The sequence below is a fragment of the Asterias amurensis genome, chromosome 1 (assembly GCF_032118995.1).
Source record: "Asterias amurensis chromosome 1, ASM3211899v1".
Lineage (NCBI taxonomy): Eukaryota > Metazoa > Echinodermata > Asteroidea > Forcipulatida > Asteriidae > Asterias > Asterias amurensis.
Window position 1 is genome coordinate 3,619,749 of NC_092648.1, and position 27,586 is coordinate 3,647,334.

At 40.0% G+C, this 27,586-nt stretch overlaps 2 protein-coding genes across 2 annotated transcripts; one reads left to right on the forward strand and one right to left on the reverse strand.

Annotated features, from left to right (window-relative positions):
- Nucleotides 1–71: 71 nt before the first annotated feature.
- On the forward strand, nt 72–27,139 carry LOC139941236 (adenylyltransferase and sulfurtransferase MOCS3-like). The gene is made up of 16 exons (XM_071937715.1): nt 72–118; nt 573–727; nt 1,336–1,456; nt 1,854–1,946; nt 2,431–2,551; nt 3,023–3,097; nt 3,437–3,554; nt 4,079–4,187; nt 4,581–4,643; nt 4,988–5,151; nt 5,870–6,023; nt 6,439–6,531; nt 7,130–7,274; nt 14,695–15,329; nt 22,455–22,646; nt 24,409–27,139. The coding sequence occupies exons 2-16, from the start codon at nt 599–601 to the stop codon at nt 24,486–24,488; spliced, it is 2,292 nt and encodes a 763-aa protein (XP_071793816.1). The 5' UTR covers nt 72–118; nt 573–598; the 3' UTR covers nt 24,489–27,139.
- On the reverse strand, nt 7,277–12,243 carry LOC139942762 (interactor protein for cytohesin exchange factors 1-like). Its single transcript, XM_071939556.1, has 2 exons — nt 12,006–12,243; nt 7,277–10,468 (listed from the first exon to the last, which is right to left on the reverse strand). The coding sequence occupies exons 1-2, from the start codon at nt 12,240–12,242 to the stop codon at nt 10,250–10,252; spliced, it is 456 nt and encodes a 151-aa protein (XP_071795657.1). The 5' UTR covers nt 12,243; the 3' UTR covers nt 7,277–10,249.
- Nucleotides 27,140–27,586: the final 447 nt, after the last annotated feature.

The window sequence follows — 27,586 nt, forward strand, 5'->3', positions numbered from 1 at the left end:
TGACTTGGACCAATCAACGCTTGGTGATTGTGACGGAAGTCTAGGTGCAAGTCATTCAAATTGGCACAATATTCGTCAAGAGAGGGCGGTATTTCAAGATGGCGCTTTCCATGTGAAGGTAAAAGAAACAACTTTTAAACACCTGACTGCAGCTTGTGTAGAGCCTTTATTATGCCTATAAATCGTAGTATTGATGGGATATAGATTCATTGGATACCGTCTGATGATAAATTGTTAAATGCTGGTTTCGATTTGGTAAAAACTTCAAGTAAATAACAAAACATATTAAAGTTGTTACGCTTCCAACTCACAAAAGAAAATGTAAACAAACCCACATGGCATGGCCATCCAAACATGCCATGTGGGTTTGTTTACATTTTCTCATGAAATCAGCACTACTGACTTTATGTTTTGTTTTCTTACTTGTTTGATCAGTTACTTGGTTACTTCTTTCTACTTGGTACTTGTAAAACAATGTGTTACACTTGCTGATTCGTGACTTAGTGTAATTATTAGTTGTTAAATTTCTACAATTAGTAGAAAAATAGTTTTGTTTTACAATTTATGATTAGAATAGAAGTTGTCACCAATTCAAGAAATGGCTGAGCAGAGTGAACTGGAGAGGCTGCGAGCTCAGCTAGCTGCAGCTCACAAAGAAATTGACGTACTGAAGAAAAGACTGTGTGAACAAGACAGCCCAAAAACAAGTATAATAAAGTTGCAGGGAGTAAGTATTAATTTAAGGACTAGGGTCCTCTTAGTTACAATAATTGTAAGGCTCCGGCGAATTATTGTAACTAAACTAGGATTCTCTGCACTGACTGTTCACTTTCTAAGTTATAATGAATTGTTTTTGCAAGTAGGCTGGGGGTGGTTCCAATGGTGAGGGGGGGGGGGAGGGGTTACAACAGTTACCCGGTTCTAGCATGTCCTAAGTTTGGAACCAGCACCATTGCCCGATACTTCAAGGAGTCAATGAAGGCGATTGGTCATTGCCTTGGTGCCCTTGAAATGCTCCTGTAGAAATTTACAATTTTGTTTCCTTTACCAAGCAGAAAATGCCTTGGTGCCCTTTTCCTTTAAAAAACGAAGCATATAGGCCTGATAGTGCTTAAAATTTGTAAAAATACTTAAAATTTGTAATGTATTGCACATCTTGTGAAGGTTTTTTTTTCACCAAAAACAGTTTAAGACGTTTCAACCCTGGCAGAGTCTGGTCTGTCTTGAAAAAGACTGTTGGGGTCGAAACAGGCCATGCTATATACCATAGGTTTTTGGGTGCTGGTAAGCAGTTTGCAAGAGCTTATTTAATCTTTTCTAATTTTTACGGTGCAGGGAGATAATGTGGAACATCAGTTGCCTGAATCTGATTTCAAGACAAAAAAAGAGAAGCTTGACAACATCAGCATAGAGCGGTACAGTCGACAGCTCATCCTCCCGGAAATTGGTGTCAAAGGTGAAATTGTTTTCATTTAGTGGTTGTTATCCTTTTTAAGAGTTGCTCGGGCACAAAAATACTGTGTGTTTTAAATAGTGAGTAGTGATTAAAAAAACACAAACACTCTTGAATTACAACCAGTGGAATATGCAGTCCAGCCTTTGTGGGTTGTAATAGAATTTGTTTCTACAAAATAGCAGACTGTGTTCCGTCATGAAATTACTCACAATCCACAAAATATCACGGAATATTTAAGTCATTGTTCTACTTTAAAAATATCTTTCCCATCAAATTCACATAAAAAAAAACAGCTCAACAGCGCCCAATCCAAGGACAAAGTACCCAAATGCTCATCTAGAGAACAAAGTACTGTGTATAAGAACTCGTATTAATCGTTGTTATTTGTTATTTTCAGGACAGCTGAGGTTATGTAACAGTTCCATTCTGATTGTTGGTGCAGGTGGACTGGGATGCCCTGCAGCCATCTACCTGGCTGCAGCAGGGATAGGTATGATAGGGGTAGTTTGTTTTTGATGAATGATGTTAAAAGAAAACAGGTATTTTAATTCTTCAGTTTTGCAGATATACTCGCATCTTCCCTGACTCTTACAATTTTGATTTGGGGTTTTAACAAAGACAAATTTACTAGAGTGGGACTCGAACCAACAACCTCAATCTGAGCTATCTAGCCCTTTGTTGGCGGTCTCCATGTTTTGTCAATGTCTTTGTTAAGGGTGCCAGTCACAAGACATACAACCATTAAAAGTCCGACTTGGAATATGATTTAGAGCAGACGTCTTATACAAAACATCTGCTCAAGATTGGCAAACGTCGTGGGTTCGAATCCCACCAGAGTGTAATATACATGTGGATTTTTTTTTCACAGACCTCAGGAAAGTACAGAGTTTCACAGTGGTAATACCAAATAATATTCTTTATCCCCGATGCAAATTTAGCATCAATAGTGACAATTTGAATGTTTTGATATGCAGGCCAGCTCGGTATAGTGGACTATGATGAGGTAGAGTTGGGCAACCTCCATCGACAGATTCTTCACACCGAGGATAGAATCGGAAAACCTAAATCACAATCAATCTCTGCAAGTGTTTCAAGGTATACATCTCAGGCTCTGTGTATCTTTCTTTCTTGGGTCTGTCCATGATACAATGGGTGCGTTCCTGGGTCGACCCCAGTCTGCCCCGGTACGTTCGAAAAGCTTTGATGGGGCTCACCCGGGTCAGCCCCCGGTGCACTGCTTGTGGAGTGGGTCACTTGGAAGTGACCTGAGGTGCATGCCGTCACCACGAGAGGGCGAGTGTGATCGTTCGATTAGCTCTTGTCAGGGGCTCACCCGAGTGAGCACTACGGGGTCGACCCAGGGAAGCTTATCGAACGCACCCAGAGTTACCCTACTTGGGATGGGGTATCGGGGCCAGGCAGTCTAGGACGAAGGACTCAAGTTATGTCATTAACAGAATGTGGGCAATCGTAGTGCTCCAAAGGCTTTTTCATACACAATATCAACAAAATGTAGAAAAATACCGGTACCGATTTTTATAACTATTTCTTTTTGTTGTTGCTCAGATTAAATTCATCGGTTGTCTGCGTATCTCACCACATGCAACTAGACAGCGGGAATGCAATGGATGTCATCAAGAAATATCCTTTGAATACTTGGAAAATATAAGCATGTTCACACCGTAAGTCATGTCATTGTCATGGTCGAACGGTCTAGTTCACCAAGCCCAAGCTGTCAGCAGCAGAGTGTGGGTTCCAATCCAGTTCATGTCACTTGAAACCTTTAGCAACGCACCTTACCATAATTGCTTCGAAGTGCATTCTGCTCTACCAGGCAGGCTCCTAGTGGATGATACCCTTGCCTACATCCTTAGCAAAAAACTGTTATTGTCATTCATTTTAATAGAGATTACCAAACGTATACCTTCCCTAAGGGCTAAATCTTTGACAGAACAACCTTAATGCAACCTGTCAGCTCACATATGACATAGTGCTCGACTGCACTGACAACGTGGCGACTCGCTATTTACTAAACGATGCCTGTGTCTTGGCAGGGAAGCCGCTGGTCTCGGGGAGTGCACTCAGATTTGAAGGACAGGTACCAGACTTTCTCAGATAGTTTTACAAATATTTGTTAATCTAACACATTGTACTTCTGCAAACATCTGCCCCAATACATTGTGTTGGCGTGTCATTGCCAAGCGGTCAAGCACACTTTACTCAAGCTGTAGTGTTTCTGATCAGCAGAGCATCGGTTCGAGTCCCAGTCTTGACACTTGTGTCCTTTAGCAAGAACCATTACTGCTTCGTCCTTCAGAGTGGACCTATAGCGGTTGGTCCTGTGTGTTGTGTAATGTCAAAGAAACCACAAACAGAAACCACTACACTTATGTCACTACGAGAAAGGGTTTGTCGCTGTGTTTTTGACAGTGGCTGCTGAAAGCACCGCAGTACTTTGTAAACCCTTTATAAGGTTTGACATGAAAGGGTCTCATAATACAAAAACTTCAATAACCTGCCTGGAAATAAATAGTAATAAGCGCATTGAGATGCCGGTAGATATCTATCAAAAAGCAAGTACGCATTATTATCAATGTGATTTTTCTTTTTCTTATGTTTTAGCTGACGGTTTATAACTACAATGGTGGTCCATGCTACAGATGTCTGTATCCCAAGCCTCCTCCGCCAGAAACAGTCACTAACTGCTCATCTGGTGGAGTCCTGGGAGTAGGTAAAACAACGTTGTTACTCTTGGGCTGTATTGTTCGTGGGCTAGTATCAAATAATGTGTAAGCAGACGTCTTCTATCCAGTAAATACAGAATGGCCTTTAGTACAGGGACCAATTTTATCATGGCTTTTACCACCAAAGTGTACGCTAGCATGCACCATAATTCTCTGTTCAGCAAGTGGAGAATTTCTGCTCTAGTAACGTGGAGTACGCACGCGCAGAAGCAAAATTTTCCCTGCTAACCTGTGAAATACGCTCGACGTAAATACGCTCGACGTAAATACTGACTACTGATAGGCAAAGCAAAAGACTGGTTAGCTTGCCAGCAGTTATAGTCATCAGATAGGTGACCATATTGCTATTTTACAGTCATTTTCTTATCTTTCTTTTACAGTTCCAGGAATCATTGGCTGCTTCCAGGCGTTAGAGGCAGTGAAAATAGCTGCTGGAATAGAAGGTATAATCTTCATATTTTGGTACCACTTTTGAGACAGAAAGTTTTCTAAATTTGATTTGGGGTTGAACAAAGAAAATTTGACTAGAGAGCGATTTGAACCAACAACCTCCGGGATAACGTGCCAGCGCTCCACCAACTGAGCTATCTAGCTCTATGATGGGGGTTTCCATATTTTGTCAATATCTTTATTCTGGGGTGGCAGCCAAAAGCCATACAACATGTAACTGCTCTACAGCCAGGGATCACACCCAAGTTTACAACATGGGAAACATTAGCCAAAATGTTGGCCAATTTAGTTATACATGTATAGGGAAACTAATTTTAACTTTTTCAAATTTCCACAGCGTCGTTCAGTCAGAAGCTTCTCATCTTAGATGCCTTAGACGGCAGGCTGTGTACAATCAAACTCCGCCCCAGACAACCCAACTGTGTCCTGTGTGGTAACAACCCCACCATTCATCAACTCATTGACTATGAACAGTTCTGTGGAGCAAGTGCCACTGATAAAGTAAGAATGACATTTGACCCCTGACATGTAAATGACCTCTGACATTAAAATGACCCCTGACATTTGTCACTTCAGTTGACCTAGAAGGTTTTTTTTTTTATAAGAGCTTATAGGTAAAGACCCCCTTCAAAGTATGTAAATATGTAGGCATGGGTCATCATCTGCTAGGAACCTAGCTGGTAGAGCAGAATGCACTACCTTCCCAACTTTTTTGCAAAGCAATTATGGTTAAGTGCCTTGTTCAAGGGCACAAGTGTCATGACTGGATGTCAACCAACACTCCACTGTTGATGACACCACAGCTTGGGTCCGGTGAACTAGACCGCTCGACCTAGAAATGCCACACACAAAAAACTAAAACAATTAATTTTATAAACCCCTTGCATACAATGTCACAAAGAGAGCCATCTCCGATGCCAAAAGGAGGCAGATCATTGGACAACAGCTGTTCTTTGTGTGTAAAAATATGCCGTAAAAATGTGTGCGAGACCTCAGCATAGTGTCTAGTGTATGCAAGGGTGTATATCGATTATCATAGAGTCCTTACACAGCGCATAACACACCTCCAAAACAATGTGCGTCTATCATTTCTATCATTTTGGAAGTCAAATCTTTTGTGTACCATTTTGACTTCCAAAATAGCAGACAGGATCGGCGCGTGTGAGTGCAAGAGGTACAAAATGTACTTATACTTAAAATGTTGTTTTTGTTTTTGCAGTGCGTTAGCCTTCATCTTCTATCAGCTGAAGATCGAGTGAGTGTGAAAGACCTTTCGTTAGTTTTACGAGAGGACAATATCGACGATGTACCAGTTTTACTTGATGTCAGACCGGCAGTGGAATTTGAGATCTGCAGATTGCCAAATTTTATTAGTATCCTTTGCAAATCAGATTTTTAAATCATTCATTAACCACTCCAACCCTTCGAAGTTCAACTGCCTGTTTTACTTGGTTATGTTGAACTACGTACTGCACTAGTAAACTGATCTTGCTTTACATGGGATCAGGCATACAACCATAAGAGTTCAACAGTTTGGGTGTTGAGTTACTGTATGGTGTTGGACTGAGGACTGCACTAGTAAACTGATTGTGCTTTACATGAGATCAGGCATACATATACCACCATAATCAGAGTCAATAGTTTGAGTGGAGTGTTTTATGCACAGTTCATGACATAGACTGTGTAATGATTGGTTAATGAAAGCCACATGACTGACAATCCACCAATCAAATGAAAGGTGGTACACAACATCCAATATTTATTACTTGTCCTTAAACTTTGTGTCAGATATTCCGATTGACGAGGTAAACAAATCCAAGTCTCTGGACCTGATAACAGAGGAGGTATCCAAGAGAAGCAAGACATCAACTCAAACCAGAGGTATAACAGATAAATTGCATATATGCATAAAACGTTTGCGATATAAGCAACGGCTGTTGGATTAGCACCTTATCGATTAATGATTTATCAACACAAAAAAAAGCAAAAATCGATCAAACTACATACACATTATGAGATACAGACACCAGACAACCTTAACCAAATAAATAGTGGCTTCTTATGTAGCGCGGATATCCGTCAGTCGGTGATGCTCGGGGCACTTTAACATACAGTATTTTCCTGCAAGGTATATGGGACTACGTTTGAATTATGAGACCTACTCCTTTTTACATCTAGAGCAACATGTATTGGTGGCCCAACATCAGGGCGAACCCATTTTCTTTACGATAAGTGCACTGGGTTCATTTATGTGCATTACAGGACACATGGAGCCACTGACTTTACGTCCCATCCGAAGGAAGAAGCATTATGTTAAAAAGTCTTCCTTAAGGACACATGTGTCCAACTGGGATTCGAACCCACACTCTGCTGATCAGAAACACCATGATACAAAATATTTCATCAGATTATCTTGTCAAATTTATAAATGATTTGCTTTACATTCTATCTTCAATAATAATGTCTCTCTGTTTTTCAGTGTTTGTGGTGTGTAAACAAGGCAACGATTCCCAAATTGCTGTGAAGACGCTACAAGAGAAGTTAGCCTCCGTTCCAGCAGTTATAAAGGATATCAGAGGAGGGCTATCAGCATGGACTACACACATTGACCCAGACTTTCCAAAGTACTGATTGAGACAAGACCTAACTTCACAAATTGCTGTGAAGACGCTATGAGAGAAGTTAGCCTCTGTTCCAGCAGTTATAAAGGATATCAGAGGAGGGCTATCAGCATGGACTACAACACATCGACCCAGACTTTCCAAAGTACTGATTGAGACAAGGTTACACTTCGGGGAATTTTTGTTTCCTTGCAGTTGAACTTGAGCTTTTTGTAAAATACATTAACTGACCTGGTATGTGCACTTACTTGCTTGCCCCAGAAAGTTTTAGTAGCCCAGACTTTAAACGTGTATTGTACATGTAATACGTTTCCTGATGTATTACTATTAATGGTAGTGATCACAACAAGTGCACATGTACACCGGGGGACAAATATAATATAAGGATACATCATTCGACGCATTAAGCTACAATTGCACATTTTACATTTATTTACTTTTAAATAACCTCACAATACAGAGTAATATGGAATATTTACACAAGACGGAACATTTTAAAACCCTCCTACTCTTGGCATTATCTTCCAGTGAGTATGCTCAACCATGGCAGCACTTTGCACAAAACTGTGTACATGGATGTACTTTGTGGATGCATTCTCCACATGGTAGCCTATCACATTGCACTGATTGCTGACATAGTTTATCTATCGGTGAGTTCGATTAGCTTCCCCGGTCTGCCCCCAGTGCGTTCTAATAGCTTTGACCTTATTCCGGGGGCTCACCCGGCTCAGCCCTCAGTGCCCTGCTTGTGGAGTGGGTCACTTGGGGGTGACCCGCGGTGCATGACGTCACCTCGAGAGGGTGAGTGTGATCGTTCGATTAGCTTTTGTCAGGGGCTCACCCGAGTGAGCACCGCGGGGTTGACCCAGGGAATCACAAACGCACCCTATCATTCCAAACCACAGTGGATGACATTAAATGGTCAGTCAGTAGGAGGGTTAAAGAACTATTTACAAGCACAGGAGTAGTCACGTTTACTTTAAAAGATTCCATGAAAGATTTAAAAGAAAAGCTCTTTGTAAAATTAAATTACATTTGTTTCAATTAATTTGCATGTACATGTACTTGGCTAAAGAGAAACAACATTAAATTCTATTTGATCGTAAAACTATTTGATTGTATGAATTCTTTAAATCCTAACTCCGAGTCGTATTGTAAAGTTGTAAACCTTCTGTACATTTTCAAATCAATAAACTGCAGCATTGAAGTTCAATATTTGTAAAAAAAAATAATTTTGTTAGGTCCACGTATATTCCCCGACATTTTAAAAGTACAACTATGATATGAAATCCATTTTCTTTGATCCAAAACGTCTAAATATTCCCCAAAGGCAGTTTGATAACACCAAGTTTTAAAGGTGAAAGTGTGTAATACGTTTATTTGTACAAATATAATTCCAAGTGATTTTTTTAAAAGTGATTTTCAGGTAAAAAATAAAATACAAATTTAAAAAAGTATTTTTTCACTTTTTTAAGTCTTGTCTTTGGTTTCAAAATCACATTATAAAATACCATGCCGAGGGTTGGGGTGCCACACGTGATATGTTGCAGAGGGTGTGTCCATCCCCCCTCTCTCCCTGACAACCCGAGGGGCTTAAATGCATTTTGTTTAACAAAAATTTAGATTTCTTATTTCTAACAAAATGAGAGCTACAATGTACATGTATTTAACACAATCAATTTGTACTCTTTACAAATTATATGTTGGAAATGAAACAAAACTCTACAAGGCAAATTTTTGCAATACATACAGTATTTTGTGCAATATAACTTATTTATGTGAATGTTTGAGAGACTGCTCGTCTCTCAAACATTCACATAAACACCGAGTTCCGAGTACTTCTGGGAGAAATTTGTATAAATTGTACAACCAAAGTACTAAAAGAGCGGGATGGCTGTTTGGATCAGCACACTGTCTTTTTCACAATAAAGGTCACACACATGAGAGACGTTAAAGGCCCCACCTAGATGGCTGGATGACCCAATCATCCAGGCTCACAACACGCTTGATACATCTCACCCTGTTGACTCGATGGTATAGAACAGAGATGTCAATCTGATGACTCATTGTCAAGAACACGCTTGAAACATGCATATCACCCTGATTCCTAGTAAAACATGCTTGAGATGCATCATCCTGATGACTTGCAGCCTTGGCGAAGCAGATTGCCTGGGGCGGGACATCCCTGGTAAAGAAAACACTCTTAAGAACACGCTTGAGATCAATCTGATGACTACTGTATAAAGAACACACTTGAGATTTTACCCGACCCTGATGCCTCATTGTATAGAACATGCTTTAAGAATTGTATCACCGTGATGACTCATTAAACATGCCTGAGAATAAGATGTACCAATCTAATGACTCATTGTCAAGAACACTTTTGACATGTTACTCTGATGACTCATTGAATAGAACACGCTTGAGATATCACCCTGATGACTCATAAAACATGCATGAGAATGAGATGCACCAGCCGATGACTCGAAGAACAAACTTGAGATAGCACCCTGACGACTCACTGTACAAAATATGCTTGAGACATCACCCCGATGACTCATTAAACATCCTTGAGAATGAGATGTATCACCCTGATGACTCATTGTATATATAACATGCTTGACATCACCCTAATGACTCATAAAACATGCTTGAGATGTCACCCTGATGACTCATAAAACATGCTTGAGAAGGAGATGCACCAGCCGATGACTCGAAGAACAAACTTGAGATGGCACCCTGACGACTCACTGTACAAAATATGCTTGAGACATCACCCTGATGACTCATAAAACATGCTTGAGATGTCACCCTGATGACTCATAAAACATGCTTGAGATGTATCAACCTGATGACTCAAGGAACACGCTTGAGTAGGAACCTGATGACTCACTGTATAGAACAAACTTGAGACGTACATGTATCACCGTGATGACTCATAAAACACGCTTGAGAATGAGATGTACCAATCTGATGACTCATTGTATAGAACACGCTTGAGATGTATCACCCTGATGACTTGCAGCCTTAGCGAAGCAGATTGCCTGCATCCAAACCTGCAGCTCCTCCTTTGACTCAGCCTGGAGGTAATGTGTCCGCCTGGTGTCACTGGGTTTCAGTCGAAACACAAACTTCTTACGATCGATCTCAGCCTCCGCTATCTCCGTTCCGATAAGTGGAATGGATTTATCAAGGCTCTGTTGGAAGATTACAATGCGATTAAGAATATTGGTATTTACCGTAAAGTGAAAAAATAGCAGTCAATAACACTCAATAAGCTCAGTCACCTTTTACCCACCCAGCAACAGAGTCCAGAGAAAAAATTTAAAATTTTCTTTTATAGTGATAGTATTATACTTCATTACATATTGACATGACACAGGAATTGTATTCTGAAATCATTGATTTTACCCAAAGCCGAAGAGATCTAGAGGCGTTATATCCTGACTTGTGGACATTGCCAAGTATCACGTAGAGGTAGAAGTGTAGTAGGCCTAGTAGTAGTTGTGGTTCTTAAGCATTAAGGGACCTCCCCAATTATGTCATACGTACCTTGAATATATAAATAACATTACAGAGTCTACCAAGATGGATGTGTGGCAAAAACAAACAACACATTTCTGTCATTGGGGGTATCCCCATCAGACTGCTGCCTCAATAATTACCAACTGTCTGTATTTTTAGTTACAAGGCATTAGATTTTTAGAATTAGAAAACTAATAAATATGAGATAAACTGTGTCACTCATCTAGTTGCGATAACGTAACTCTCCTGCCGACGGTGTATCCGAAGGGTTCTGAGTCACTTCAATCGAAAAACGGCGAAATATTTTAGTCAACAGATTTGCTCATTTTTTAACCACTTTAAAAAATAATGACACAAATTCTATGAACACGAACGTAATCCTCAATGTCTAATGAATAAGATTCAAAAACACAATTGAGAAAATATTTTGAAAAAAAAGGACAAAAACTTACCAGATTCCGGGAGCGAAACAGTCACAAATTTCCCAGGTTCTATTCTTGAACCTGTCGCTGGTTACCATGCGCAGCCCCAAGCGCTGAACGCAACCGCAGGTACCAGCCGACCGAGCCGCAGCCGAGTTTGACTAAACCATTCTGTAAAAGGGGTGTTACAAGGGGTGCTGCAGTGCGGCAGTGCTTTAAGTGAGTGAACAGCAGGCATAGTAAACGGACAGCACACACGCACTGCCTTATAACACCCCTTTTACAGAATGGTTTAGTCTAACAGCAATGAACATCGGGAAGTCACAAAATGGCGAAGCGACAGCTTCAAAATAGAACCTGGGACTGTTTCGCTCCGGGATCTGGTAAGTTTTTGTACTTTAGTTCAAAATACTTTCTCAATAGTGTGTTGAATGTTATTCATTAGATATTGAGGATTAAGGTCGTGTTCTTAGAATTTAAGTCATGATTTTCGAAAGGGGAAAAAAATGAGCAAATCTGTTGACTAGCTGTTGAAATTGTACGTGTATGACCATTTCGCCGTTTTTCGATTGAAGCGACTCGTAACCCTCCGGCTCCGCCGTCGGCAGGAGGGTTACGTTATCGCAACTATCACTCATCATGCACTGACTTATGTCTATTGTGTTGACAAGTGACAGTGACAGTGACAATTAGGATAATTAATAAGTAGTAGTCAGTTATTAATCATACTTGTTCATTTTGCATACAATACAAAATAGCATGTCAAAATAACAATAACAATACACACCTCGGCATCATTGCCGTACTGAAGCGTGTTGCCATGATTGCTCTTCAGAAGGAACCATCGCCTCTCCCATTTATGTGAGAGTTTCGTCCTCTTCCTCAACCACCCGCATTTCATATTCTCAGTCATACCTTCAGCTTCACTACCAGCCGTTTTTGAGCCTTCTTCTTGTGCAGAACAAGTGTGATCTTGGTTTAGGTCGGGGCCGTTTGCGACCCTTTCATTTTCGTTAGTCGCCATGTTTACGTTTTCTTGTTTTACTCGCAGCGCCCTCAAGTGTCCATTACACTCACAAAAAGAAAAAAGTCTAGGGGCGTGGCCATGGGACGCCCCCTCTCTTCCCCCTCTGCCATAACAAGAGCGCCGAAGGCTTGTAAACACAACAAAAACAAGAAAACAACAGTTTATTGGCCAGAAATACCCATTGGAATGGAACACTCGTTTCTCCCCATTATAACCCAATTAGTGTTGGCATCTGAAGTGCGGGTTCTGAAGTGACAATCTTCTCCAAAAGATACAAATAGTAGTTATTTATTTGTAAGGTGCCCCTTCTTAAATTGACATTAATATTAGTTGATATAAATTGAGATACGCGCAGCCCATGGTTGGGTTGAAATATACATCCAATAGGGCCTATGTTTGGCCCATCTGAGCCATAGTATGACGTTCTTTTAAATGCAACATTGTGGAGCATCCTTTTGCTTTCCAGTGTCCCTGCACTTTCCAGTTTTCCATGGATCAACATTTCCTTGCTCAGCCTTCTTGCGGCCCGGTTTTGCATGCAATTATGTCCTCTATGCAATACTATCCGGAGGACATTATTGCATATGCAATCGTGTCCGCCCGGACGCTGCTGCATAATGCAACATTGTGTCCGCCCGGACACATTTGCACATGCAGTTGTGTCCGCCCCGTGCAAAACCGTCCTTGCAGTAAATCAAAAGCCCTTGGTCGACGGAACACGTTCGCCATTTTTACAAGCTAAGTGTATGTCATGGATGATATGGGAAATGTTCTGCCGTTGGGTATTTGCTGCAATCATAAATGAATACGTGAATAATAATTCATGCTGCATAATAATGTAGGTTCAGTGCATGCACGCTTGCTTACGCGCGCAGATGTCCGCCGGACGCTTTTTGCATAGCCCCGGACACGATTGCATATAAAAGGGAGTTTTCGTTTTCGACGAAGGGTGGTTCTGCGACGGTTTTTCAGCCAACCGTTGTCGTTTTCAGCACAAAGAACCAAGTACTGTCGTAGAAATTGAGGGACGATCGTCCTCAAAGCCGACGCATGCGCAGATGACGCCAAATGTCATCATTACCGTCGCAAAACCATCCGTCGTCGTAAACGAAAACTCCCTAATATTGCACGGCGGACACAATTGCATCTGACACCGGTCTTTAGAACTCACCCATGGGGGAGACATTTTCTTACCCTGCTTTGTTTTGCCCTGGGTTTTATTAAGGTAGCCTGCCGAAATGAACACAAATTTTATTATTGGCATGTGTTTTTGTTTAACAAGTGAAGGCAATGGCACATGTAGCCTATACATTTTGTAGAATATTTACCGAATAATAATAAAGCATATAATCAGTTGGTCAATTCGTCTTTATTGAACCATAGATAAAATTGAACTCTATACATTATGCAATTGTTCACAGCTAGCACACTCGTACTCACAATGGTTTTGCCGTCCAAAAGTCAATCCCGAAAACCATAGAGCAACCAAGCAATACGTCAGAAGCTGCAATCAACGGTCTAAAATAATCAGATATTGCGTCACACTGTAGGTTCTGAGTATACTCAAATTGCCGTTAATCAAATATACACAAGTGGCCCTCAACTCCAGTCTTGTTTAATGTTTTAGCATTTGCCCCGAATGGCAGTAAAATCAATACAACAAATCATTGCTTTGTGGACTTAGGACTAAAACGGTGGAGAGTCAGTTGGCAGTGTTCATTTAAATGTTGACAACTCGTGTTTTTTTGTCTTTACTGGCAGCACAATTTGTATGGATGTTTAGCTCGACTTTGATAACACACTATGTAATGAAGTTATTGCTTGGTTTGCGGTAACACCATTGTTGGGCAAATTACATGTTTTCTTTTGAGAACATTGTCTTGCTAATTGTTCTACCGGGAGTTGATTTTTCGGGAATCGGGAGGTTTACGACCGCAAGCCAATACAGATCTCATCAGTGGAATTGGCATAACTTAAGTTAATGTGTAGGCCTATGGACTTGTCGCAGTCAATCAACTCAGATTTCAGTTCAGTACTTTTCTATTAATTTTATATTTCGCTGCTGGTACATCGTACAAAAAAAAACTGTGGATGATTGTTGTATGGACGATTTCACCAACATAGCAACCACTAACAATTGAGAACCACTATTGGGGGACGGTATAGCAACGCAGCCTCTGTGATTGGTGCCCGTAGTGGCCTCTAGACGAACGGATGAACGCACCTGAAAAGCGCTCCTGCAGTCCGGGGGAGTTGCCAGATTGTGTTGGGGTACACTCACGGGAAGGTTGAGTGTTGAGCTTAGCCTGAAAGCGCAGTTCCCTTTTGTCTCCCTTTCTCGGATATTTCACAGGTACACTAGGCTGATAAAAACATCTGCACACATGAAGCAAGGCCACATTGTACTGATGGTTGACTATTACATCCTTAGTAGTGTGGTGGTTTATTGAGTCGTCATGGCAGACAAAGGAGGATCGTCGATGGGAAATGGGACGATGGAAAGTAAGACTGTTGCAAGCGAGGGGTCTTCTTCTAAACCACCTGCTCAACAGGTGGAAGAGGAGAGTCAAGTCGTGGTGGCTTTAGCGGTGCCCCAGACGACAGCCATCAACAAAACCCCAGCTTTGTGTACAGCCACGGCAAAATGGAAGTCCAAAATCGGCAACAAGGATGGTGACAGGTTACCCACCTCAGGTTTAGAAATGGATCCTCTGAAGACATCTGTTGTAATGGAGGAAGATTCACTGTTAACGGAGATGGGTTCTCCTGGAAAGCAACTCAACGGTTCGGTCAACAAGATGGTCCGGCCGTCCATCTCCATCACCGAAGCGCCTCAGGTCGGCCGGCCGTCGAGCCGCGTCTCCGGCCACGCATCGGCTTCGTCTCTCTCCATGCTGGCAACCGAGTCCGGGAAACTTTTGCAGGCGATACCTTTAGCGACGGGCGGGCCCTCCGGACAGGCCCAGGACAATACCATAGCTGAGTTGAGAATTAACAATCATTCCTTATTAGCTGCCATTCCCTACATGCCTGTTGGACTGGCTTATCTCTGTCTGTTGTTTAACATCTTCATTCCAGGGTCAGGTACGTATCTCTGTTACTCTTCAATATTTCAATTAAAACACCAAAAGACCTACACACATTCAAAATTAAAACAGACAAGAAAGATCGCAGTCCATGAAAAAAAAACACACACATTAAAGAATCTATTGCAAAACACACACCACCATAACAAACAAACAAATAACAAAACAGACAAACAAATACCTCAACAAACAAACAATTGTGGAAATGAAGACAAACAGAAAACGACCGTTTGCCCCCTTCTCGAAAATGTACTGCTTAAAACACTGCCAATAATCGGACGCCAAATAAAATAGATACTGTCCTACAAGTCAAAGTGCACACCAAAAGCCTGGAACAGTCCAAAGGGGCCTCATTTCCCAAACCTGTAAAATTTTAGTGGGAGTTTTTCCACAAAAACTATTATTATGCTTTATGCCAAAGGTATAACTTGCTTTTTTGAACCGGTCAATTGCTTTAATCCTTTATAAATGTTGAAGTGTCGATACAACTAACACATGTAAAACAAATTATTTCAAAAGGTTGTCGCGATTTTGAGAAATCGCCGAAAATCCGGAGTGAATTATGTCCACGCAGTAAGAATAAACACTAACTAGGAATACACTCTGAGAAGCGTTACTGCAGTAACACTATCCAGATTCAAATTAATTTTGTGGGCATAACAACTGATATATATTTTTTCATAACCACACTACTTTGAAGGCAGTGGACACTCTTGGTATAATTGTCAAAGACTAGCCTTCACAGTTAGTGTATCTCAACATTTGCATAAAAACACAAACATGTGAAAATTTGAGCTCAATCGGTCATCGAACTTGCGAGATAATAATGAAAGAAAAAACACCTTTGTCACACGAAGTTGCGTGCGTTTAGATGGTTGATTTCGAGACCTCAAATTCTAAATCTGAGGTCTCGAAATCAAATTCGTGGAAAATTACTTCTTTCTCGAAAACTATGGCACTTCAGAGGTAGCCGTTTTGCACAATGTTTTAAACAATCAACCTCTCCCCATTACTCGTCACCAAGAAAGGTTTTATGCTAATAATTATTTTGAGTAATTACCAATAGTGTCCACTGCCTTTAAAGTCATATGTTTCCTAACTTGCTTTAAACGATCGAAAGCAGATGTAGGTTTCTAAACCAATAATTATTATTGCCATTAATTTTAAGCGTGGGTGATCACCAAACGTATTCCCTTTAAACTACCAACAGACACATTGTATTTGGTTCATTTACTTTTATCGAAAGCATTTGGTACTTGCCACCATTTGCTGTGGTTGGAAGACCACTTAATGTGAACCACTCTTCAGAATGACGGTCGATATATTAATGTACGTCAAATGTCACATTAATCATTAAGTTTCAGATAAATTTAGAAACATTTGGGGTACACGTTTTTGTCAGATAAAGTATCCCTTTGAACATGTCAAAAAGATTGTGTTTTAGACACAGCTAGTTTATTTATTCCCCGAATGATTGTGGGGTTTTAAACAAAGACAAACTTACTAGAGTGGGACTCGAACCAACGTCATCTGGGTTAACGCGTGCCGGCGCTCTACCAAAATGAGCTTTCTAGCCCTAAGTTAATGGTTTCGGGAACACATTATTTTGCTTCCTCTAAATCCGAAGGGAACGAAAGTATATTTCGAGGAAGAAAATATCAGGAAACGAAATAAAATTTCAGGTGAACGAAATGATATTCGAGGAACGGATGTTATTTCAATGTAACAAAATACTTCGTATAATAAAGAACAAATATAATTTTCTCGAGAGAACGAAATGATTTCAGAGAACAAAGTCAGAGTTCTGGGCCCAATTTCATAGAGCTGCTTAAGCACAAAATTTTGCTTAAGCAAAAAATTCATTGCTTAGTAAAATCAGATTACCGGCCAAGACTCAACTCAATTGTTATGCTAAGCAAACAACAGCTAAATACTAGTCATAAGCAATGTATATGGCATGAAATTTTGGCCAGTAACATGTGTAAAATAAGCGAGCTATTTTCGTGCTTAAGCACATTTTTTGCTTAAGCAGCTCTATGAAATTGGCCCCTGGGGGAAACAAATAATACTATTTCGATGAAACAAAAAGATTTCGCGTTACCGCGTAACGCTTCTCAGATTTTGCATTAATTTTAGGGATAATTCTTCCTGCGTGGACATAATTCACTACGGATTTACGGCGATTATATCAAACACGCGACCACTTTTTGGAATGAAAATTTCAGCTGATTTGTCATTATTTTTATTGGAATTAAAACAATCGAACGGGTTCAAAAACCAAAGATATACTTTGCCTTTGACATGTTCTTTTGTTCTCTAGAATGTCCCTTCAAGGGCTCAATACCATGCCATTAATACTCGTCGTATTTTAAGATAAACCGTCCTGCCATTATCTCAAAACGTCGTCGTAAAGCCACTTAAAACCTCATCAAAATTTCATCAACGTCTCTGCCTGACTGCATACCAATTTCTTATTGCCAAAATTCATTGTTCATTTCTGTTTATGGTGAGGGTGGGCGGGGGGGGGGGGCTGGCTAGTCGATTGCAAAGCGCGTACGTCAAAGATGATTGAGCGATATTTACAGCTATTCTGCGATCAATGCATGGTTGGAATGAGCTTTTGTTTGGAGGCAAATCGTTATTAAAACAAACACAAGAAGGAAACTTAATGAGCTAGTTGCTGTTCTGTGATAATGATTAACGATTGTCTCACACTAATTAGCCGTGTGCGCTCATGTTTTCTTTTGTGTGGTTGGCATTTTCAATCATCGATTCAATGAGGTAAAACGCAAGGAAATTCGTCAAGTTGTCCGCTTCGTTTGGGTGCAAAAAATAGTGTGTCAAATTAAGAATGTTGAGAACCTGGGCAAACTGAAGAAACATTTGACACTGTGAATTGAATGCTATAACTGGCTGTGTATCACACATAGAAGTGTATTCACAATATGAGCCTGTGTCTTAAAATCCCTTGATCACCAGAACTTTCTTTGCAAATCCGATATATCGCGTGCGTTAGCCGTGGAAGTGCCAAATTTGGTCGATAGATCTGGGCCCAATTTCTAAGAGCAGCTTACACAAAAAGTATAGCACAGAAAAACAAAATATGCTTACCAGAACAGATTTACCATGCTAAAAAATACTATGGCACATTCATGTTAAACATAATGAACACTTATGACGTCACATTTCGAGGGATAAAGACAAGGGACAATCCCGGCCAAAATACCTCAAGTTGGAAGTCAGCAACCCCAGGTCACAATTCGGCAAAATATTTATGCGCTCTAAAATCTTTCTAGAATAGAATACTTTTGAGGGCCTATACAAGGTAAAATTGTCGCAAACGCTCTGTTTTCTCATAGTGCACCATCTTCATTGACCTCAGAAACCCAGAAACTTCTCAGAACAAAAACTTCTCACTATTTTTGTTTGCAATACTCAAACATCGTTTAACAAACGGTTAGCCTAAACTCGGTTCATTCACGAGGACGCTCTGTTTTCTCGGAGGTGCACCCTTCGCTTGGCCCCAACCTTGCATCACACTCACTCTGCATGCATGACGTACTTCCTAAACAAGAATACAGCAAGCTGATTACCCCATTCCAGTGGTCCTGGATAGACCTGGCCGCTGGCAGGGCCGAGCGAAGGTGCACACTAGGTCTTTATTGACATCAAAGGGCGCTGTTGGGTCTTGTGACGCCATATGTAAGGGGTCCATTATATCCCTATCCAGAAACCTCTCAGAACGAAAAACGTCACACACAAATTTGTTTCAATTATCACACACGTCGGTTATCAAAGGTTAGCCTAAACTCGGTCCATAAAGTTGTTCTTGACTGAATTTCATGGGCGCGGCCATGTTTGAAAGCAGCTTCCGGTACGATGGCAACCCTAACGTGGAAGAACAATTAGGAATTGACCCTATATCATTAGCGATATGCCTCTGCCATTATGAAAAGGTCCACGCAAGCGAGAACCATTGTATTTTCATAAAAACGACCAGCAATTAAGAGTCGAGGTCAACTTAACATCGCACAGTGTAAACATTAAAAAATCTATCCAGTTATTTCTTGTGGATGGGTGGGCCTGATACCTCACGGAGACAACGAAGGTGATTGCCTCTATGCCCCCTGGTCATTGCCTTGGTGCCCTTGAAATTTACAATTGTCTCATTTGGTGCCCTTCTACCTAAGCGATATTTCCCCGAACTTGAAACCACTATAGTGTACCACAAGGCCACCGTTATAAGCGATTAATTTAGCAACTTATATAATTAGAGCAACATGAGTTATTCATATAAACAAAATGACCCGAACATAGGTCTGTTATAAGCGCTGTTTCATGAACAAGCCACCGTAGAACACGTCGAGTCACCGTTATAAGCGACCATTTAAAACAACATAAACCCACTACAACACTCAGACACCGTTGTAAACGATGTGCTTAAGCAACTTAAAAAACCCACAACATGAGTTCTGCTTTTTAAAACACAAACCTTCATCCCCGAGGCCAATTATTCTATTGTCAACCCTATAAACAGATCTGAGGTATTTCATTATGGGCCTTTATCATCTATAAATACTGAAATAAAAAGTAAAACTGGTCGTTATGACTCCTACCCAAAACAAAAACAAAACAAAAATGGAGAATAGAAAAAAATTAGTAACAAAAAGATACACGGCATTATGGTTGCTATGGCAGCCTACCGTGAACCACCACTCAAGCGTTCCGAGTGGGCAATCATCCGATGCCATACGTTGATCAATGTAGAAATTATATAGATTTGACTCTTTACACGTGTGGCATTGGAAATAACTTGTGGGTCCAGAGTTAAATGTAGCAGAGTGTTTATCCATCGATGCAAACAATGAGAGTAAATTTACTAGAAGCAAATGAATATAGGGTGCGTTCGTTTAGCTCCCCTAGGTCTACCCCGGTGTGTGGCGTTTTTTTCCCAGGACGAACGTGGGTAATTATCTGCACACATTCGTCCTGGGAAAAAAAAACCTCCACACACCAGGGTCGACCCAGGGAAGCTAAACGAACGCACCCATAGTTTCGATAGACCGTATACACATGACGTCATTTTGGGAAGGGCGCCCTCTCCTAGAGGTCAACGAAAGTAGCCTGAACATCTAGCTGCGTCAGCGTCATACGAACGCGCACAAACCACCCGCTGCTAACATGCCACTTGACGTAATTACTGCACAGAACTCAATGCTTCCGCAAGCGCCGATTCAATGCTTACGGTAAGCAGAAGAGCCAAATTCGCCCACGTACATAATCACCTTTGACCTCGCACCATTAATTCACAAGGCCTTCATGTTTCTCAGATTCGCAGTTAAACCCGACGTATACATGTTTATACGTATATTTAAATATAAATTAGCCAACACCTGTCGTTTCCTTGCTTAACCTGTGCGCTGCCCGAACACATCTTTGTGTTTCCATTGCTTCTTCATCGGAAACCTCAAAGATGGCGGCTGGATGACGTCCTAAGGTACTGATCTCTATTATGTCGAGACATATGGAGATAAATGATATATAAGGTTATTCTAATAATAGTAATGGCCGAAAACGTGAGACCAATTTATACAAAAGGAATCGGTTTTTTTCTCATTTAAAATGCACAGTTGTCTTTAATCACAGTAGACTAGTCACTCGCTATACTCGTGTTTATAAATGCTCGCACGAATTGATCGCAAAATGAGTCAAGTTGTCATATTATCACGTACTTTATGTGCAACGTAATCAAATGGACGTGTCCCAAAGCCTAAATGTATAGACTCTGGTACACGAGTAGACTGGTATACAGTATGGAGTCAAAAACAACGTTATACAAAATGGTGGATGGCCAAGTTCACGAATTGAAAGAAAAAACACACAATTTCGAGGCATAGTGTGGAACTTTATATTCTTTTAAAACATCTTTCCAAAGATATAAATTTCAATTCATTTCGTGACAAACACTTTTTCTCCGTCATAAAAAATATTACACAACCGAAGTAGTGTGCCCTATTATACCAGTTGAAGCAATCAGGCTTGTGCGCTTTGTTTTTGAAAAGGCAAAGGCCGGCACCAAGGCATTTTCTTACTGCGATAAAAGGGCACCCTATAAGGAAAATGTAAACTTCAACTGTAGCATATCAAGGGCACCAAGGCAATAACCAAAAGGCACAGAGGCAATCGCCCCATTGCCCTCCGTGAAGTATCAGGCCTGAGCTGTATCCAATCCGTCATCCACTCCCATGATACCCCCCGATTATTGTTTTGTGGCTACCGTTCACTTCTGTTTATCATTTATATCTCTACGTCATCCTTCAACAATACACATCCTGCCTCACCACCTGCTCTCTGAAGTGTCATCACTATCGAAATTAATGCACTTAATTATAATATATCGCATAATCAGTCTGTATGTGTTTTCGTGCTCATAGTCTTTTAGTCAATATATTTGACCTTAGTGAAGCACAGGTGATGGTATCATGCCCTTGATGATAACACCATGGAATTTGGTACACGGTCATGAGATGTCATGAGAAAGATGTCATGGCTATTCATCGCAGTTTTTGATGTTCAATAACAAGCTTGCAGCCATGTCTGATCCGTTTGAAAATAACTTGTTAATCTACCTAGTATATTTTTTTCATAGAAAAAATATGTCATGTTTTTATACTTTTTATCCGATCCACATTGTACACAACGGTCATATGCCATGATATCCTTAGTTGGACCATGCCACACGTCCTAGAGGGGATGTCAATAAAAATGTCATCGATTGGATGTGGAGGGGCAGGAAACAAACTTCCATAGGGCCATCTCACACGGGGCAAATTCAAGCAAGAGTGACCTAGAGGTAACAAGACAAACTCAGAGTAAAAATTATATCGAGTCAGCCTGGCCCTAGACTTGATTCAAGTGCCGTTCTGGTAGAGAGGTCCCTAAGCATATCCGCCGTCTGCGGCGCGGCACAGGTAGGGGGAGTTTGTGTGACTGAAAATAAATGGGATCGGTACTTGAGTCAAGTCTAGTGACGTCAGGCCCCACTGAGTCACAGAATCCGGGTCACTTTGGCCCGGAAGTTTGTAGAGTTCATTCATTAGTTATTGTTTTATTCTTTCAACAGGTACCCTGATCGCTGGTTTCAGCATCTTCTGCTGTAAAGGCGTTCCCCAAGGCACAACAAAGAAAGACGAACTCATGAACTCAGTCTGTACCAACGCATGCGTAGCAGTAGCCCAACTCTTCACCATTACATTCCTGCTCGTTGGTTGGATATGGAGTGTCACGTGGGGTGTCTTCATGGTTGAATTAGCATGTAAGATACATTTTTTCTTATTTTTTCTTATTTAGCAACGAGAAGAACTTTTATCCACATTTTATGTTTTACTCGTGGCTCGGATTGGATGCTAAAATTGTTATGTTCACTACGGGTAGCCATGTAAGGAATTGACAAATACATGTAAATAATTGGGTCGGTTGCTGGGACTTTGGCTATTAAACTTTTCCAATTTGTATAACGTGCCGATATTGGGCAGAGGGTACCCCCACAATGTCCCCATACGTTGTTACTCTACAATCCTCTTGTAAAGAAGTATAATTTATCAAGCACCAAATGGCCATAATTGGCTAGAATTACAATTTGGGAAATGGCAAATAAATAATAAGGTCGGGCTGGGCTTGGGTTGTTGTACTTTGCCAATTTGTATAAAATGCCGATATTGGGCAGAGGTTATTCCCCCCTCCCTTACTTTACACGCCATTTTCCTCTGAAAGAAGTACCATTTATCAAGCACCAAATGCCGAATTGCCAATAATTATAAGTTGGGAATTGGCAAATAAATAATTAGGTCGGGCTGGGCTTGGGTTGTTATACTTTGCCAATTTGTATAAAATGCCGATATTGGGCAGAGGTTATCCCCGATGTTCCTTACTTTACACGCCATATTCCTCTGAAAGAAGTACCATTTATCAAGCACTAAATGCCGAATTGGCCAATAATTACAACTTGGGAATTGGCAAATAAATATTTAAGTCGGGCTGGGCTTGGGTTGTTATACTTTGCCAATTTGTATAACATGCCGATATTGGGCAGAGGTTATCCCGATGTTCCTTACTTTACACGCCATTTTCCTCTGAAAGAAGTACCATTTATCAAGCACTAAATGGCCATAATTGGCTAGAGTTACAAGTTGGGAATTGACAAATGAATAGTTAGGTCGGGCTGGGCTTGGGCTATTATACATTTCTAATTTGTATAACATGCTCTTACACAGTATTGTCCTCATATAAAGAAGTACCATCAAGCACCAAATGTCAATTGGGCTCATTAACAAGTTGATGTATACATAACCATATACATTATGCATTATGGAGACAATGGTCTTGGCTATATAAAAGAACCCACATCACTCACACACTATAAAAATACTGGAAATTACGATCGTACGAGTAGGCGTTTAATCCATTTAGATTTATTATGATGGGGTAATTAAATCCCACAATCCGACTTGATTAATAGGCTAGTAATAATCATTAAAAAGTCTACTGTACAGCACTAACCGATATTCATAATTGAGAAGCTTTGATCGCAATTGGGAGGGGCGGGGCTAGATTGAGGATAGAAGCGTGGCAACAAGCAGGCGCGTATCAAGAAAGGTTATCACGGAGCCCCTCCCCCATTAAGCAGTTCTATGTGCCCTAGGAAGTACAAGACGAAAGGAGCAGCAACCACAATCAAACTATGCTTACCATGAATACAGTTACCAGCCAAAATACAATTCCATGTGTACCATTTGTGACTGGTATCCTGTTTCTTTTCGCTCAGCAGAAATTTGTCAGCAGCTCTACCTAACTGGGCCCTATTCGCAATAAAGCCTTTAATCGCAAAAACTTACTAAGCACGCACATATCAAACAAGCTTACCAGCCCAAAGTACTTTAACGTGTGCATTATGTGACTGGTGCCCCACTCAAAATTAGCTAAGCAAAGAAAATTTGTCAAGCAATATGTTCTGCTTAACAGCTTTATGAAATTCGGCTTCATGAAAATGATAATTGTTTAAATCTTCTCGGTTACAGTGGAATACAGGAAATACAAGAGGAACGCAAAGAAGATAACGACAGCCAAAGCCGTCACCAAGGCATTCATGGGGATGTGAGTAGTCTGCCTCCGTCTCTTAAGTGGATTGCATTCTGCACAGTACAGGATCCGTGAGCTTTAGGTGTGAATATGAACTGGGCCATAGCCAAGGCTACCTAACCCTCGAGGAGGCAGAGAGACTGTGAGAGATACGTCAAGTAGTTTAGCCTTCCAGGGTGTTTGCGAGTCAGAGGTGTCGCTGTTTAAGTGAAAGGGGTTATCTGAACATGTCCAAGAATTAACAAGTGTTTCAATATTTTGCTCTCTGATAATATAGTCATAGGTTTTGGATCTATGATATAGAATATCTCATTTTGTTGGTCTGTTTTCGATGGTGTCATTGTTGAGGAGTTAAAAGGGTTATCTCAACATGTCCAACAAATCAGTTATCATTATGGTTATGTAATGTAATTATTCATAGGTTTTGGTTCTTTGATACAGAATTAGAATATCTCATTTTGTTGATCTGTTTTCGGAGGTGTCGTTGTTGAAGTTAAAGGGGTTATTGCATCATTTCCACGACTGAGGGCCACATACTCTAACGCAGCATCTCATTATAGAATCAGAATATCTCACTTTGATCTATTGTATTAAACGAAACTAGGATGGGTGCAATGCATCCTTTAATCCTCGGATACGGAACTTACCTCGTTCCAAGTCTTAAAGATCCTGGACACTATGCGTAATTTGTTAAAGACCAGTGTTCTCACTTGGTGTATCTCAACATATGCATAAAATAACAAACATGTGAAAATTTGAGCTCAATTGGTCGTCAAAGTTGCGAGACAATCATGGAAAAAACACCCGTGTCACCCGAAGTTTTGTGCTTTCAGATGCTTGATTTTTAGAACTCAAATTCTAAATCTGAGGTCTCAAAATCAAATCCGTGGAAAATTACTTCTTTCTGGAAAACTACTCCACTTCACAGGGAGCCGTTTCTCACAATGTTTTAAACCACCAACCTCTCCCCACTACTTGTTACCAAGTATAAACTTTCATGCTAATAATTATTTTTGAGTAATTTACCAATAGTGTCCACTGCTTTTGAGATAAATCCTAAGTTAGCGTTAGGAAGAGTTTGGTGAAATTGACAGCTGTACTTATAGCAATATGTCTCAAACAGTCTACATTATATGTTGAGGAAGCTCTTACTTACACTATTCTTTTATCCGCACCTTTTGTTATCCGAATTGATCCATTTTGGTACGAACCAAGTAGTGACGCATGTTGTTAATTGATCCATTTCGGTGCGAAGGCCTTGGATCAAGTCTAATTATGAAGGTTGAAAACCTGCCCGGTATATTAAAATGTTTAACAGACTTATTATTACGACTTAGCATAAAAAAAAATCCACAATAGTTTAAAGCTTTATAATTGACATTGTTTTCTTTCAATTCCTTTCAATTTACAGTTAAAATTACAGATATTTTGTTTTCTTTGCTTTGTTTTAAAGGTATGGTAAATTTGTTATCACTCTTAAAATGAATGGTTAAAAGCCTACAGCAGCATTTCGATAGTATAAAGCATCTTGACAAACATTTCACTTCGGATAAATGTGGTTGTGTATAAAAACTAATATCATAGTTTTTTATGTCTCAAAATTTGAATCTGAGAAGCGTTTCCGCTGTAACGCTTATCAGATTGTGTATTCCTATTAGGGATTATTCTTTATGTGAACATAATCGCTCCCGATGCGGCAATATCTCACAGACGCGCCACATTGGTTTTATTGTAAACGTCAATCTATATAGGATTTGTAACTAACGAAAGGTTCAAAAAACCATACGTTTACTTTGCCTTAAGTGGATGACTAAGTACGGCATGGTACTTAATTTCATTTATGATCGATCGATTTATGTTTTGATTATAGATTGATTATTTATTGATTGATTATTAAACGATGAACAGACTGATTGACCAATGTTCATTGGCTGTTTGAAAGGTGCCTTCGTTGAAGATTGGTTGGTTTGTTTTGGGGCTGATTTTCGATCGATTTGTGATTTTCCGCTATTGATTAATTAGCTTGAATAATTTTTAAGTGAACAATGAGGTCATACTCGATTTATCAATTGATCAATTTCCTGGTTAGATGATTGATTGATATCTATACGTAGTTTCTCATATATATTTTTGAATTGACAAACCAATATCCATTTATAGATAATGAATTTGACAAGGCACCTGATTTTTATTATAGTTGATTGATTAGTAATAATTACAAATATTGGGAATTATTGATTGTGTGGTCGATTTGTGAAAGCAATATCTGAGGAAAGTCATATATTTTCTCAATCACAGTGCAGTATATATTATTCTGAAAGTATAACTTGCATGTAAATAGTTTATTGAAAAAACAAGCAACTGGTTATATTTTTTTTGACACTGTCTTATATTATTATATAAAAATGTATAAATTGATATTTTGTGAGATAAACCGGCAATTTTTCTTTGAGTCTTATTTACACACACACACACCCACACTCAAAACATGTAAATATAGAATGCATAAAATTATGACTATTCGTTTGTAATATAGAAGGATCATATACGAGTGGTAATGTTAAGTTAATTAACTCAGTACAACTTATATAAAACTCATTTCCAGCAACACCATGTTGTCTTCAATTATTATTTTATATCATTCCGTACATTGTAATGTATTTTTCTCCAAGTCACTGTGTACAGTATTAAATTGTTTACATGATATGAAATTAAACAGGTGTCATCTTCAGCAAATCTGTGTCAGTGCTACAAACAAAAATCTACTATAGGCCACATGACATTCTGAATTTGGTTCGAGTCCCAGAGCAAGACACTTAACCATTACCGATAGTCATTCGGATGGGACGTAAAGCCGTTGGTCCCGTGTGTTTTGTAATAGGCCTACACGTATACGAACCCAGTGCACTTAACGTAAAGAGAAGGGGCTTGCCCTGGCTGCATATTGAGTCACAGCACCTTGTAAACCATTACATGGTGCTAAAAACAAATTTAAAAAAAAAAGTGCCATACTTCATAAAAGCAGCTCCACAATTGCGGGAAAATAATGAGTCCACGTTTGGATTATTGCAGGGACTGAAACCATCTACATGCAAGTCAGTCCGGGATTCGAACCGG

What these genes read in the sequence shown, in the direction of transcription:
- LOC139941236 (XM_071937715.1), top strand. Translation starts at nt 599, where the DNA reads ATGGCTGAGCAGAGTGAACTGGAGAGGCTGCGAGCTCAGCTAGCTGCA. An exon ending in CCTGGCTGCAGCAGGGATAG is followed by an intron (nt 1,947 to 2,430) that starts GTATGATAGGGG and finishes TTTGATATGCAG; the next exon opens with GCCAGCTCGGTATAGTGGAC. An exon ending in GCAATGGATGTCATCAAGAA is followed by an intron (nt 3,098 to 3,436) that starts ATATCCTTTGAA and finishes CTGTCAGCTCAC; the next exon opens with ATATGACATAGTGCTCGACT.
- LOC139942762 (XM_071939556.1), bottom strand. Translation starts at nt 12,242, where the DNA reads ATGGCGACTAACGAAAATGAAAGGGTCGCAAACGGCCCCGACCTAAAC. An exon ending in AGTACGGCAATGATGCCGAG is followed by an intron (nt 10,469 to 12,005) that starts GTGTGTATTGTT and finishes ATCTTCCAACAG; the next exon opens with AGCCTTGATAAATCCATTCC.